Source organism: Scyliorhinus canicula, chromosome 1, assembly GCF_902713615.1.
Source record: "Scyliorhinus canicula chromosome 1, sScyCan1.1, whole genome shotgun sequence".
Lineage (NCBI taxonomy): Eukaryota > Metazoa > Chordata > Chondrichthyes > Carcharhiniformes > Scyliorhinidae > Scyliorhinus > Scyliorhinus canicula.
In genome coordinates this window covers 194,376,518-194,391,560 of record NC_052146.1, presented here as the reverse complement: position 1 = coordinate 194,391,560, position 15,043 = coordinate 194,376,518, and the positions used below count along the sequence as shown (strand labels likewise).

General features: G+C 48.2%; 1 protein-coding gene across 16 annotated transcripts in view; it reads left to right on the top strand.

Moving 5' to 3' along the window:
- Window positions 1-15,043, top strand: part of syne1b (spectrin repeat containing, nuclear envelope 1b) — a 667,652-nt gene that overhangs the window by 432,570 nt on the left and 220,039 nt on the right. For all 16 annotated transcript variants that reach the window (XM_038805568.1, XM_038805603.1, XM_038805543.1 and 13 more), the window contains 2 exons: window positions 7,573-7,746; window positions 11,174-11,365. In XM_038805568.1, coding sequence (XP_038661496.1) covers window positions 7,573-7,746; window positions 11,174-11,365 — 366 coding nt within the window. The remainder of the gene's footprint in view (window positions 1-7,572; window positions 7,747-11,173; window positions 11,366-15,043) is intronic.

Below are 15,043 nucleotides of genomic sequence, written 5' to 3'. Positions count from 1 at the left end.
AACATCCGGCGCAAAATGGCCACCGACCCTCCGTTTGGCTGGGGGCTAGCAGGAAAACAGTGTAGATCACCCGGCTCTAGCTCCCAAATTGCCAGGTCCGTGGCCATGCAACATGGCGCCGGCCATGCGCGGATCCGGCCTGCAAAATAGTCCCCCCACTTTGGCCAGCTCGCGAGCCCCGGACTGCCCCCCAACAGTGCCCCCAGCCCCTGCCAAAGTTCCTCCTGCCTGTGGATCATCTCTCCCTCAACAGTGGCAGTGCTGGACTGAGTCCGCAGCGGTCATGCCCTGTTCCCGACAGGTAAGACCATGAGAGGCCCACGCCATCGGGAACTCAGCCGGTCGGGGACGGAGCATTGGGAGAGGGCCTCTGGGCACCCCCTGCAATTTTGTTGGAAATGGTGATTCTCCGGCCGAATGCGATTTTGGCGTTGGCGACCAGAGAATCCCGCCCATGTCTTTTACACAGTCAGCTACCAGGAACTGAAATGCCTGGCCAGAATCTAAAACATAAAAGCTGAAATGGGCGAATGTTGTTTGGAAAAGATAAGTTTAAAGAGGCATAGGGAAAATATAAGCATTGGGAAGGGAGACTGGGATGGACCCTGTGATTTCAGAGAGAGGGCATGGGGATGATGGACAGCTGATGTGACTGGGAATCGTGCTGGCTGGAGGTGCAGATACTTGACGGTGTACAGTAACAATCATCTGCAAATTTAAGCATCTGGTGTACCTTGTGGTGAATGTAATATATAGATATATATGATAATTCACACTGTCTTTGTAAGCGCAGTAGCGCTATCCTACCACTAGGGGGAGTAGCGCTGGGAGTACTCAGGAACTTGTACTGGGCTCCACCCTTGGCTCCGCCCATGACTCGTCCCCCTAGTGCAGCTGTATAAATACCCGTGTCCAGAGTCAGCCTGAGTTCACTAAGAGTTCATCAACGGGTAACAGGCTGGCTCTGAAGTAAGTCGATTAAAGCCTAGATTCATATCAGAAACACGTGTCTGGTGAATTGATGGTTCCATCATACCTTAAATGTTCTTTTGAGCAATTGTTTTCTGTGATGGGAAAGGCACAAAGATACGGTGAAGGCTTGAAAATAAAATGATTTGATTTGATTTGATTTATTGTCACATCTACCGAAGTACAGTGAAAAGTATTTTTCTGTTGCCGAGGGAACGTACACAGTAGGTACATAGTAGACAAAATAATAATCAACAGAGAACATTGACAAATGGTACATTGACAAACAGTGATTGGTTACAGTGCGGAACAAGGGGCCAAACAAAGAAAATACATGAGCAAGAGCAGCATAGGGCATCGTGAATAGTGTTCTTACAGGGAACAGATCATCTGAGGGGAGGTCGTTGTGGAGTCTTGTAGCTGTGGGGAAGCTGTTCCTATGTCTGGGGGTCTTCAGACTTTTGTACCTTCTGCCTGATGAAAGGGTCTGGAAGAAGGCAAAGCCTGGGTGGGAGGGATCTCTGACAATGCTGTCTGCTTTCCTGAGGCAGCGGGAGGTGTATACAGATGTGGGGGTGGCGAATTTGTGTGATGCGTTGGGCTGAGTTCACCACAGTCTGCAGTTTCCTGCGATCTTGGATTGAGCAGTTGCCATACCAGGCTGTGATGCAGCCGGTTAGGATGCTCTCTATCAGACATCTGTAGAGGTTTCTGAGAGTTGATGCAGATATGCCAAATTTCTTTAGCTTTCGCAGCGGGGCGACCCCCCCCCCCCCCCCCCCCCCCCCCCCCTCCCGTGCTGGTGCAGGGTGGGGGGACCTTCGGTCTGCTGTGTCCTCCACAACCTGGCACAGCAGCGGGGTGATGTGCTGGAGGCTGGGGATGAGGAACATGCAGCCGCCTCCAAGGAGGAGGACGTCAAAGTTGATGAGGAGACACCGGGCACACAGGGGCTGGAGGACGAGGCCGGGAATGAACCGGAGGACCCTCAGACGTTGCAGGACAGGTGGCAGCGGTGAGGGTCCTGCAAGCCTGGAGGGCCAGGGAGACTGTCATACTCACCTGCTTCACATAGCCTGGTCCGTCAGCACTACCCTTACCCCAAACCCCCGTTTCACACTCTGCCAGGGTCTGTGTTAAATCACTCCAGGGTTCTGGGATTGTGTCGCACCGTCAGCGGGTCACTGTCAAGGGCAGGGGGGTGACGATAACCCACAGAGAGCTGAGCGCCAGTGCTCATCAATCTATGCCATAGTCTGACCTCAGCCTGTTTGGTGAGTGCTCGCTCACACCCAGCACCTGCACGCGGTGCAGGAGGAGGGGGAGATACCTGGAGAGATGGGCCAAATGTATGGAGATCGCCCGCATTGCGGAAGAAAGTGACAGAGGCATCATGCTGTTGTGGTCAAGGGTTTTCAAATGTGTCACAGGTGTCCAACAATGCCCACTCGCCCCACTACCCCCATCTCCTTCCCTCCCCCCCTCCCCCAGTGATCCTCAACATGCTTACCCTTCCTTGCTCTATCGCTATGTCTAGGTGTGTCCCCAGGATGCACATCTAAGGTGCAGGCAGCCAGCTGCTTACCACGTCCCATGGCCCCCTATGTCTCTAGCGGGCGTCCTCTGGGGACTCTGGGACTCATGTGCGACAGGGGCAAGCTCCCCAGCGCCTCGGCCATTCCCATCTGAGAGTGGAACATGTCCCGCAGAAACTCATCAAGGTCAGCCTGGTATTGGGCCACGTCCCCCAGTGAGTCAGACATTCTGCCGAGGCCTTCAGCCGCTGCGCGATTCTTAGACACCTTCACTAATGGTGCCATTGTCTTGCACCAGGCTCTCCACTGCAGTCGCCACCCTAGCAGTGTTGACCTCGATGCTACGCATTGCCGGCGACATCTCCTGCGCCCGTAGGCTCTGGGACATCTCTCAGCGCCTGTGGATATGCTGGTGTGTCGCTGACATCTCCCTCTGAATGTCCCGGCCAGTCCCTAATGCATCCATCAGCTTTTGCTAACCCTGTACCAAAGGCTCAGCATCTGGTTGGGACCCAGCTCGGTTCTGGAATCCAGAAAACCTCCGACTGCTGTGTCGCCTGGACCTTCCTGCCTCCACTTGATGTACATCAGCAGCTGTGTGGTGCTCATCAGATTGTGCCCCAGAAGCCTCACCACTAACGTTTCCCACCGAGGTGCATTCGTCTGCACTGGTGGAGGGTGGTGATGACAGCTGTGACGCGTCAATTGTGGCATTATCGCAGCTCTCCTCCGAGATGGTCTCATGGGAGGCAGGGGAGGGTGCCAACCAGGATAGGCCAGTGCCTTCGGCTGGAGGACCCACGGGAAAATGGACATGTGGTCAGCGGGAGGGATGGGTCAGTCAGAATGACAATAATAACTCACGTTTTACAGGTCCTCCAGGTGGGGCCCAGTGGATCCTTACCTCTGCATCGTGTGCCAACCTCCACATTGGTGACCGCTCTGACCTCGGCCAGCCCAGTCACCTCCAGGGCCCGTTCCTCAGAGGTGGTCAGGGTTTGTATGTCCGGCACCCCTCTGGCAGTCAGGGCCCTCTCCCGACAATTGTGGGAGAGCTTATCCTGTGGAGACACAGCTGTCAAGGGGACTATAAATGACTTTTTCAAAAGAAAATTCCACGTCTCCGTGATCATAGAATCATATCATAGAATTTATAGTGCCGAAGGAGGCCATGTAGAGGATCGGGTCAGCAGAACAAGGGGGTTAGCATGAAATGGGAAGAACTGGACTCAGGCAGGACCTGAAACACCTACTTCACTGAGACAATGGTCAGATTTGCAAGTGTTTATTAAGGGGGGTTGGTGGGGTCCTCTGAAGAGTAACACATTGGCCTGAATTTTCAGGTCCCGCCATGGGGATGCGGCGAGTCAGCCAAAAATCCATTTACCTTTGGCTCGGCCAGAAAATCCAGCCATTATCAGATACAGGTGCTGGGACACAAGGAATGTTGACTAGTTGGACTGACGGCATTGCCAACCCTGAGGATATTTCATGTTTTTGCACCTCCAAATATATCACCTAAAAGACGCTGGCAGTTTTTTGACACCTGTAATGTTCCTCCTGTATTAGGCTAGTATTTTCAGCTGTGGGATATTACCTTACTGTAGCTGATGAATATTTAAATAAATAAACATTTAATGAAAGAACATTTCTTTACGATTAGATAACAGAGAAGAAGCCATGTCCTTCAATCACTCTCAGGCACTCATCGTCCATCCAATTCTCTTCCCACACCTAGTGGTGCACTTTTGTCCGTTTAACCAGCTCGTAATTCCAGCAACAGGTTGCTGGTCTGTCGCCAGAGGCTTATAGCTTGAGGGTCGTCACTCCACAACAAGCATGTTTGACCAGGAGTCTCTCCCACTCTTACCACCATCCATTGGCCTATTTGGAAGGATTTGCAAGTTGACACTCAACCTGCTTGACCGCATTATGAATACACCTTCCTTGGCCATCAGGTCCTGGGGCAGGACTTTGACTCAGAGGCAGGGACAGTACCCACTGAACCACAAGACCTCCAGTGTTCACTGCACAATGACATTCTACCATATAAATCGATCAAAAGCAAGCTTGAAGCAGTGACAACTCCTCCTAGCAGGTCCTTTGATGCACAGTACCTATTCTAACAGCGCAACCACATATTGCATGTTCCAAACCCATCTGGCCAGTTAAGTTCTGTGACCTTAAATTAAAAATACAGAAATTCTGGAAGTACTCAGCAGGTCAGGCCACAACTGTGGGGAGGGGAACAGAGTTACTGTCAGAACGGGAAGATGTTAGAGGTTGAAGAGTTTTTAGGCAAGTACAAATACAGGGAAAAATGGGGTTTGGGGCAGGGGAGTTAAGGGAGGGAAGAACCTGTGATAGCAGGTAATAGGGAAGGCAAATAGAATGTTGGCCTTTATTTCAAAGAGAATGGAGTTTAAAATAGGCAAATCCTGCTAAAACTATACAAGGCACTACTTAGACCACACCTGGAATACTGTGAACACTTTTGTTTCCCATGGGCAGCACGGTAGCATGGTGGTTAGCATAAATGCTTCACAGCTCCAGGGTCCCAGGTTCGATTCCCGGCTGGGTCACTGTCTGTGTGGAGTCTGCACGTCCTCCCCGTGTGTGCGTGGGTTTCCTTCGGGTGCTCCGGTTTCCTCCCACAGTCCAAAGAAGTGCGGGTTAGGTGGATTGGCCATGCTAAATTGCCCGTAGTGTCCTAAAAAGTAAGGTTGGGGGGGGGGGGGGGGGGGGGTTGGGTTACGGGTATAGGGTGGATACGTGGGTTTGAGTAGGGTGATCATTGCTCGGCACAACATCGAGGGCCAAAGGGCCTGTTCTGTGCTGTACTGTTCTATGTTCTATGTTCTATATCTAAGGAAAGATGTACAGTAAGAAGTCTTACAACACCAGGTTAAAGTCCAACAGGTTTGTTTCAAACACGAGCTTTCGGAGCACGGCTCCTTCTTCAGGTGAATGGAAAGGCTTGTTCCAGAAATGTTTATATAGACACAGTCAGAGATGCCCCGGAATGCGAGCACCTGCAGGCAATCAAATCATCAAAGATGCAGAGAGAGAGGTAACTCCAGGTTAAAGAGGTGTGAATTGTCCCAAGCCAGTTCAGTCGGTAGGCCTCTGCAAGTCCAGGCTTGTTGGTGGGGGCCGAATGTAATGCGACATGAATCCCAGATCCCGGTTGAGTCCGCATTCATGCGTGCGGAACTTAGCTATAAGTTTTTGCTCAGCAATTTTGCGTTGTCGCGTCTCCTGAAGGCCTCCTTGTAGAATGCTGACCCGGAGATCAGAGGCTGAATGTCCTTGACTGCTGAAGTGTTCCCCAACTGCATGCAGACACTGCGACAACGAATAAACGGGCATCGTGCGACTATCAACAGGCAGGACTGTTCCCTTCCAGTTGGGGAACACTTCAGCAGTCAAGGACATTCAGCCTCTGATCTCCGGGTCAGCATTCTACAAGGAGGCCTTCAGGAGACGCGACAACGCAAAATTGCTGAGCAAAAACTTATAGCTAAGTTCCGCACGCATGAATGCGGACTCAACCGGGATCTGGGATTCATGTCGCATTACATTCGGCCCCCACCAACAAGCCTGGACTTGCAGAGGCCTACCGACTGAACTGGCTTGGGACAATTCACACCTCTTTAACCTGGAGTTACCTCTCTCTCTGCATCTTTGATGATTTGATTGCCTGCAGGTGCTCGCATTCCGGGGCATCTCTGACTGTGTCTATATAAACATTTCTGGAACAAGCCTTTCCATTCACCTGAAGAAGGAGCCGTGCTCCGAAAGCTCGTGTTTGAAACAAACCTGTTGGACTTTAACCTGGTGTTGTAAGACTTCTTACTGTGCTCACCCCAGTCCAACGCCGGCATCTCCACATCATGGCTACGAAAGATGTACTGACATTGGAGACAGTCCAGAGAAGGTTCACGAGGTTGTTCCCAGGTATGGAGGGGGGGTTTTCTTTGAGGAGAGGTTGAGTAGGTTAGGCCTGTACTCATTAGAGTTTAGAAGAATGAGAGGCAACCTTTTTGAGACGTATAGGATTCACAGTGGCTTCACAAGATAAACGTTGAGAGGATATTTCCCCTTTTGGGAGTCTAGGACCAGAGGGCATAATCTCAGAATAATGGGGTCATCCATTTATGACAGAGAAGAAGAGGAATTTCTTCTATCAGAGAGTAGTGAATCTGTGGAATTCTTTACCACAGAGGGTTGTAGAGGCTGGGTCAATAAGTATGTTTAATGGTGAGATAGATAGATTTTTAATCAGTAAGGGAATCAAGGGTTACGGGGATAAGCCAGGAAAATGGAGTTGAGAATTATCCTGAGATCAGCCATGATCTCATTGAATGGCAGAGCAGACTTGATGGGCCGAATTTTTAAAAAATAAATAAATTTAGAGTACCCAATTATTTTTTCCAATTAAGGGGCAATTTAGAGTGTTCAATCTACCTATCCTGCACATCTTTGGGTTGTGGGGGTGAAACCCACGCAGACACGGGGCGAATGTGCAATCTCCACATGGACAGTGACCCAGGGCCGGGATTCGAACCCGGGTCCTCAGCGCCGTAGGCAGCAATGCTAACCACTGTGCCACCGTGCTGCCCTTTGATGGGCCGAATGGCCTACTTCTGCTCGTACATCTTATGAGCTTATAGGGTGGAGGGAAGGCAGGGGTGATTAAATGATGAAAGTGATGATGGTGCAAGGCAAACATAGGGTGGTATCAGGACAAGTAAAGAATAAAGCTGAGCCTGGAGGTGGAAATGGTTCCAGCAGAATCATCACAATTGGAAACAGTGATTTTGATCCGAAGTTGTTTATCTTAGTGCTGAGGTCAGAAGGTAGTAGCAGGCCAAGGATAGAGAGGTCAGAGTGGGATGGAGAATGGAAGTGGCTAAATGGCTGCATGCTCGTGCTCACAATTGTGAGCTGACTGGAGACACTCAGAAAGCAATGACCTAATCTAGGTTTGGTCTTGCCGATGGGGAGCAGATGACATCTTGAGCAGCAAAAACAGTGCACAAAAATGTGTCCTTGATTTTTTTTTCAGGAGAGGCTGAATGAACAGGTGGAGGATCAGCGCCAGGAACAAACTCTGAAAATGTATTGCAGTGAGGTTGATGAACTGGACAATTGGCTTCTAATGACAAAGGCCGCACTGGACGCAACACTGCAAGTCCCTAAGGAGCAGGTGGACATGGAGGAACAGCTCATTGACTGTCAGGTATTGGCTCAAGTTCAAAGAAGTACAGATAATAAAGATTTATTTTCCTTGCATGTCTAGATTTTTAACTGTGGTGAGTTGTGTTATAAAATAGCTTTTGCACAAGAACAACTTACATAAGAACATTAGCGATAGGCGCAGGAGTAGGCCATTCAGCCCATCGAGCTTGCTCTGGTCTTCAGTAAGGTCAAGGCTGATCAGACTGTCACCATAACTCTCATGTTCCCGTTCTTGGCTTCCTTGACAATCAAATTTGATCTAACTCAGCCTTGAATATATTCAATGACCCTGACTCCACTGCTCACTGAAGCAGAGAATTCCAAAGACCCTCTGAGAGAAGAAACCCCTCCTCATCTCCCTCTTGTATTCATTAAATCCATTATTTTGAAACTCTTCCCCCTAGTTTTGGATTCACCATGAGAGAAAACATCCTCTCAGCATCAATCCTGTCAAGTCCCTCAGAACATTATTCATTTCAATAAGAACACCTCTCATTCTTCTGAACTCCAGTGACTATGGGTTCAACTTGCTCAACTTTTGATAAAACACACCCCTCGTCCTAGGAATTAGCCCAGTGAACCTTCTCTGAACTGCTTCCAATGCAAGTCTGTCCCTCCTTCGGTAAGGTGGCCAAAACTTGCACACCGTACTCCAGCTGTGGCCTCACCAATGTCCTGTACAGCTGCGGCAAGACTTCCCTCTTTTTATACACCACCCCTCTTGCAGTAGAGGCCAACATTCCGTATGCCTTCTTAATTCTTGCTATATCTGCATGTTTACTTTATGTGATCTGTGTACAAGGACACCCAGATTCCTCTGCACTGCCACATTCTGCATTTTTCTCCATTTAAATAATATTCTGTTTTTCTATTCTTCCTGCCAAAGTGGGCAACCTTGTATTTTCCCACATTATATCCCATCTACTAATGTTTTGCTCACTCACTTAACCTATTTATATCCCTTTGCAGCCTCTCTGTATTCTCCCCACAACTTGCTCTCCTACCTGTGTTTGTAGCATCAGTAAATTTGGCTACAATACAATTAGTCCCTTCATCCAAGTCATTAATAGAGATCGTAATAGTTGAGAGCTCAGCACCGATCCCTGCAGTGCTCCACTGGTCAGTTTGTCACCCTGAAAATAACCATTTATCCTGACTCCCTGTTTCTGATTGGTTAGCAAGTCTTCTATCCGTGCTCATATATCAGCCTGAAATCAATATGCTCTTATATTGTCTATTACCATTTTCTGCAGCACTTTATCAAACGGCCTATAGCAATCTAAATACACTACATCTACTTGTTCCCCTTGATCCATCCTGCTGTTACATACTCGAGGACTCTCATTTGTCAACAACTATTTTCTTTTCACAAAACCATATTTATTCTCTCTGATTGTATTATGATTTTATTTTTAAAAATATTTTATTGAGGCATCTATGTTATAAATTTTAACAAAATAAACAACCACACACCAAACAAACAACAGGACCCAGCCAACATGGCTTACATAAACAACACCCCTATTATGATTTTCTAAACGTCCTGCTCCTACCTCTTTAATAATTGATTCTAGCATGTCGTACGGTTCAAAAGCGCTTCACGACCAATGAAGTGCTTTCAAAATGTGTAGTCACTATTGTAACCTCGGCAGCCAATAGGGAGGAGCTCCTGCTCTTCTTCTGTTGGTTTTGTTTTGTTAGAATTTACAGTGTAGAAGGTGGTCATTCGGCCCATCGAGTCTGCACCGGTCCTTGGAAAGAGAACCTTACCCAAGCCCACACATCTCCACCCTATCCCAGTAACACCACCCAATCTGTTTGGACACTAAGAGACAATTTGGCATGGCCAATCCACCTAACCTGCACATCTTTGGACTGTGGGAGGAAACCAGAGCACCCGGAGGAAACCCACACAGACACGGGGAAAACCTACAAACTCTACACAGTCAGTGACCTAAGCCAGGAATCGAACATGGGACCCTGGAGCTGTGAAGCAACAGTGCTAACCACTGTGCTACCATGCTGCGCTACCGTGTAATCCCACTTGGCAGGCAGGTCCCTGGTTCAACGTCTTATATGAAGGATGGCATCACCGACAATATGGCACTCTTTCACCACATTGAGAATATCAGCCTACATTTTGTGCTTCAGTCTCTGGGGTGGGAATTGAACGGACGATCTTTTGACTCAGGCTGGCTGGTACGGACATGTACATGTATGAGTTTTAGATAGCCATTTGGGTGGCATGATCACCAAATGCTGTCTGCTGTGGGGAACAGTCAGTGAGGTACGGTTTGCCCACAGGGAACGCTCAATAGGTATCTGTAGCTCCCACAACAAGCCGTTCCCAGATAGGTCCCCTCAGCTCAGTGGAAGGAAAATGACCCGACAACCTCCGGGTGTCTCAAAGTGCTTCACAGTCAAAGCCAGACTTTTTATGAACTGCAGTTACTGCTGCAATTTGCAAAATGCAGCAGGCAATTTGTGCACAGTAAGATCCCACAAACAGCAATACACCACTCTCCAGATAATCTGTTTTAGATGCTTTCATAGAATCTCTCCAGTGCAACAGGAGCCATTCGGCCCATCGAGTGTGCATCAACTGTTCGAATGAACATTCTACCCATGTCCACTCTGTCCGTCCATGCCTCCCTATCCCTGCAAATCCCATAACCTAACCTGCACATGACTGGATACTAAGGGGCAATTTATCATGGCCAATCCACCTAACCTGCACATCTTTGGACTGTGGGAGGAAACCAGAGCACCTGGAGGAAACCCACACAGACACAGAGAAAATGTACAAACTCCAGATTTGAACCCGGGTCCTTGGTGCTGTGAGGCAGCAGTGATAACCACTGTGCTACCTTGCCACCCACCATCTGAGAGATAAATATTGTCAAGGACACATGCTCAACAATCTGTGAACCAGCTTGCCGAAGCAGGATGTCTTTGCAAAACAAAAACATTTCTGAATTCTAAACTATTTACAGAGAGAATGTCTGTGTGTGTTGGGGGGGGGGAGGGGGGGGGGGGGGGGGGGGGGGGGGGGGGCGGGGGGGTGAATGTGTTTGTGTGTGTGTGTGTGTGGTGGGGGGTGAATGTGTGTGTGTGAGTGATGCAGGGTGAAGCACACTGGGCTACATCGCTGGCTTTTACAGCAGACCAAGGCAGGCCAGCAGCATGGTTCAATTCCCGTACCAGCCTCCCCGAACAGGCGGTGGAATGTGGCGACTAGGGGCTTTTCACAGTAACTTCATTTGAAGCCTACTTGTGACAATAAGCGATTTTCATTTCATTTTCATATGTGTGTGTGTGTGGTGCTGGGTGAAGGTGTGCCTGTGTGTTTGTGTTTCTGCCGTTGTTGTGTGTGTCCGCGCGCACTGTTAAGTTGCTTGCCGTTGACTTCACTGTTTCCGCTGCTACAGAACATGTTGGTGGAGATTGAGCAGAAAGTGGCATTCGTTTCTGAGCTCTTCATGAACAGCGAGAACCTGCTTATGCAGGGAAAGCCCCAGACCCGGGAACAAGCGGAGAACCTGACTGAGAAACTCCGGAATCTAAAGGGGAGTTTGACGGAGCTGCAGAGAATGCTGCAGGACAGAAGCATCACTATCAAAGTACGATCTTTACTCTCATCCTCTTGTTAAACTGTATTATACCCTTTGGAGCACACTCGGTTCCACAGCAATGTTTCACTGTGGGAGGCTAGATTTTTAAAAATCCTACCCCCTGCCCATATCTTGCAGATGAAGGGGGGAAAAAATCTTCAGCAAGCTCACAAATCACTACAGACACTGCAGTGTTCCCATTTTATTTTTGTTATAGTTTATGTTTTATGGAATGTAGCAAATGAACCTCTGTCTAAAATGAAGAGAATCTTATAGTGCATAGCAGAGATACATTGGGGACTACGCCCACTTGCGCACACAGATACATACATGCGTATGCACACTAATGATTTGATAGGGTAGATGAAGAGATGTTTTCACTTTTGGAGGCGCCCAAAACTGGGGAACATATATATAAGGCAGTCACCAAAATAACCAATGAGGAATTTTGGAGAAACTTTACCAGAAAGTGGTTTGATTGTGAAACCTGCTACCATGGGGAGTAGCTCTGGTGAATCACATGGATGCATTAAGAGGAGGATGGATAAACATGTTAGGGAGAAAGAACTAGAAAGACATGCTGACAGAGTGGGATCAAGTGAAATGGGAGGAGGCTCATGTGAAGCATAAACCCCGGCACAAGGCATGTCTCTGTTCTGTGCAACAATATGATATGGCAGATGGCGAGTCAGGGCTGCGCAAAACCAAAGGGAAACTTGAACAAACTATCACAACAATTTTCAACAATTTGCAATTTGTATTTTAAGAGAAGGTATCTGAAGTCAGGAGAAAATAATTTCAAACCACTGGTGAAGATTTTAAAAAGTACTTTTAAATATTTATTAATATAAAGGGGGAAAAACATAAAGACGCAGGATTACATTTACACAGTTAGCAGTACTTTTATAAACGTTTACCAAAATATTTCTGCCTAATTAACTCGAAGCTAAGCATCCCTTTTAGGGAACAGTGCTCATAAAGTTTAAATGATCAATATTTTAATAATATTACCCCAAATCAGCTGTTGCTGTTGTGAAACTCGTACACAGGCTTTTCTCTCTCTGTCTCCCTCTCAATTGATACTAAGAAGCCAAAATTTGTCTCAAAATCTTGCACACATACAGCATGGAAAATAGGATTAGAATTGCTGGACCAAAGGGCCTCGTTCTTTACTGTAAAACCCTCTAACTTAATGACTCTGAGGGTGGTGCCAACTGCTTCTTCCGAGGTCTGTTTCCAGCACACACTGCATCAGGATCTCATAACTGCACCCGACAACAGTCTTCAACCTCTCGTTCATTGTTTTTTTTCCCTTTAACTTTCTCATAGAATTTTCTCATAAAATTTACAGTGCAGAAGGAGGCCATTCGGCCCATCGAGTCTGCACCGGCTCTTGGAAAGAGCACCCTACCCAAGGTCAACACCTCTACCCTATCCCCATAACCCAGTAACCCCACCCAACACTAAGGGCAATTTTGGACACTTAAGGGCAATCTATCATGGCCAATCCACCTAACCTACACATCTTGGACTGTGGGAGGAAACCGGAGCACCCGGAGGAAACCCACGCACACACGGGGAGGATGTGCAGACTCCGCACAGACAGTGACCCAAGCCGGTTTGGAACCTGGGACCCTGGAGCTGTGAAGCAGTTGTGCTATCCACTGTACCGTGCTGCCCTAAAATGGAGTGGAGAATGTGGGCATCGATCCCACTACCTCTCGCATGCTAAGCGAGCCCTCTACCACTTGAGCTAATTCCCCCTTTTAAAATGAAAATCGCTTATTGTCACAAGTAGGCTTCAAATGAAGTTACTGTGAAAAGCCCCTAGTCGCCACATACCGGCGCCTGTTCGGGAGGCTGTTACGGGAATCGAACCGTGCTGCTGGCCTGCCTTGGTCTGTTTTCAAAGCCAACGATTTAGCCCTGTGCTAAACAGCCCCTTTACAACTTTACAACTTTGCAGTTGTATGTTCCTTTAGAAGTTTCTTCACTCAGAATTTAAAGCTCTTTTATGGCTATTGATTTTGGGGTAAAAGTAAACTTTGCTTCATCCATTTACAATCTATGCCAATTGTGCATGTTCCTTTTCAAATACGTTAGTTAATTTCAAGTTATTTCCCTTATCGTCCTAATGTAAATTTCTATTCAGTCTGTCCATTGGTACTCCAACTTAGCTCTGCTCATTTCCACTTCAAACGATTTGCTTTCTCACCTAATAGGCAAGGTAGCACTCTGGTTAGCCCTGTTGCTTCACAGCGCCAGGGACCTGGGTTCGATTCCCAGCTTGGGTCACTATTTGTGCGGAGTCTGCACATTTTCCCCGTGTATGCGTGCGTTTTCTCTGGGTGCTCCAGTTTCCTCCCACAAAGTCCCGAAAGACGTGCTGTTAGGTGATTTGGGCATTCTGACTTCTCTCTCCGTGTACCCGAACAGGCGGCGGAGTGTGGCGACTCGGGAAATTTCACAGTAACTTCATTGCAGTGTTAATGTAAGCCTACGTGTGACACTAATGAATATTATTATAATCCCTTGTAGTCGACTGTTTTCAGTTTAATTAGGTTATTCACACCCAAACTCTCACACATAAGCCTGTTTCACAGGATGCTGCAGTGATACTGGGAAAATATTGAAAAATATAATATTCTATCACAGCAATCTATGTATCTCTGTGCATTTGAACATAAACTGCATGCTACTCTCCTGCCTCCACATCCTGTCTAATCACAATGGTACTTGACATATTTGCCCATTTTGCCATGTGATACTGTCAGGGTGCCAAGGTGGCATTGCCAGGATGCCAGCCTGGCAGCACCAAGGTGCCCGGATGGCATCAACAGTGCTAGGGTACCATGCTGCCCAGAGGCTGCCCACCCGGGGGCCTCCGATCGCCCGGGAGACCTCCCCAAGTTTATGGAAACCAATACTCAACGGGGCCCACCCGAGATCTCTGAGGCGAGGCGCTGGGTAGGTCCGGCGTAGACACATTCATGTGAGCCGAACTGCTCACTTGAATATGCAAATTTTGGACCCACCCATTGTGGGTGGGATCCAGATCGCGACGTCTTGCAAGATCTCGTGAGGTCTCACGAGGCATAGCGAGCCGGATAATCTCGCGTGAAGCCTCTCGTGATATTCACCGCCCACGTCGCAAGTCGGGCACAGTGCAGCCATTAGATCCTGCCCATAGTTTCTCTGCCCCATCAAATCCTTTAACTATCTTTCGAACAGTGAGATCGCCCTTCATTTTTCTACAGGTGGAATTACAAACCTAGTTATCATTAACATCGTTGGTTGACTATTGTTGGAGCCTACCTGACGACAGTTCTCCACACCAATGGTAGGGACTTGAACCCTGGTGTAGTCAGCCTGTCCACGCTCACTGTTGGTCTTTACTGCGGTCCCGTCACTTGCAGAGTGTGGCTGCTATAGGTTACCTGATGGATGAGCCCATCTGCTTTTCAGTGGCACCACCAACATTGCGGGTCCCACTTGTCTATACAGGCCCCCAGGTGTGGTGGCCCCAGTGTTCAGAAGGTGGTCCTGCCGAAACAGGTGAAAACCTTAGTGGGCTTGACAGAGTAGATGCTGAGAAGCTGTTTGCCCTGACGAGAGTGCAGAAGTACGGATCACGGTCTCCTTTAAGGCCGAGATAAGAGGAAATGTCTTCAGTCAGAGAGTTGTGAA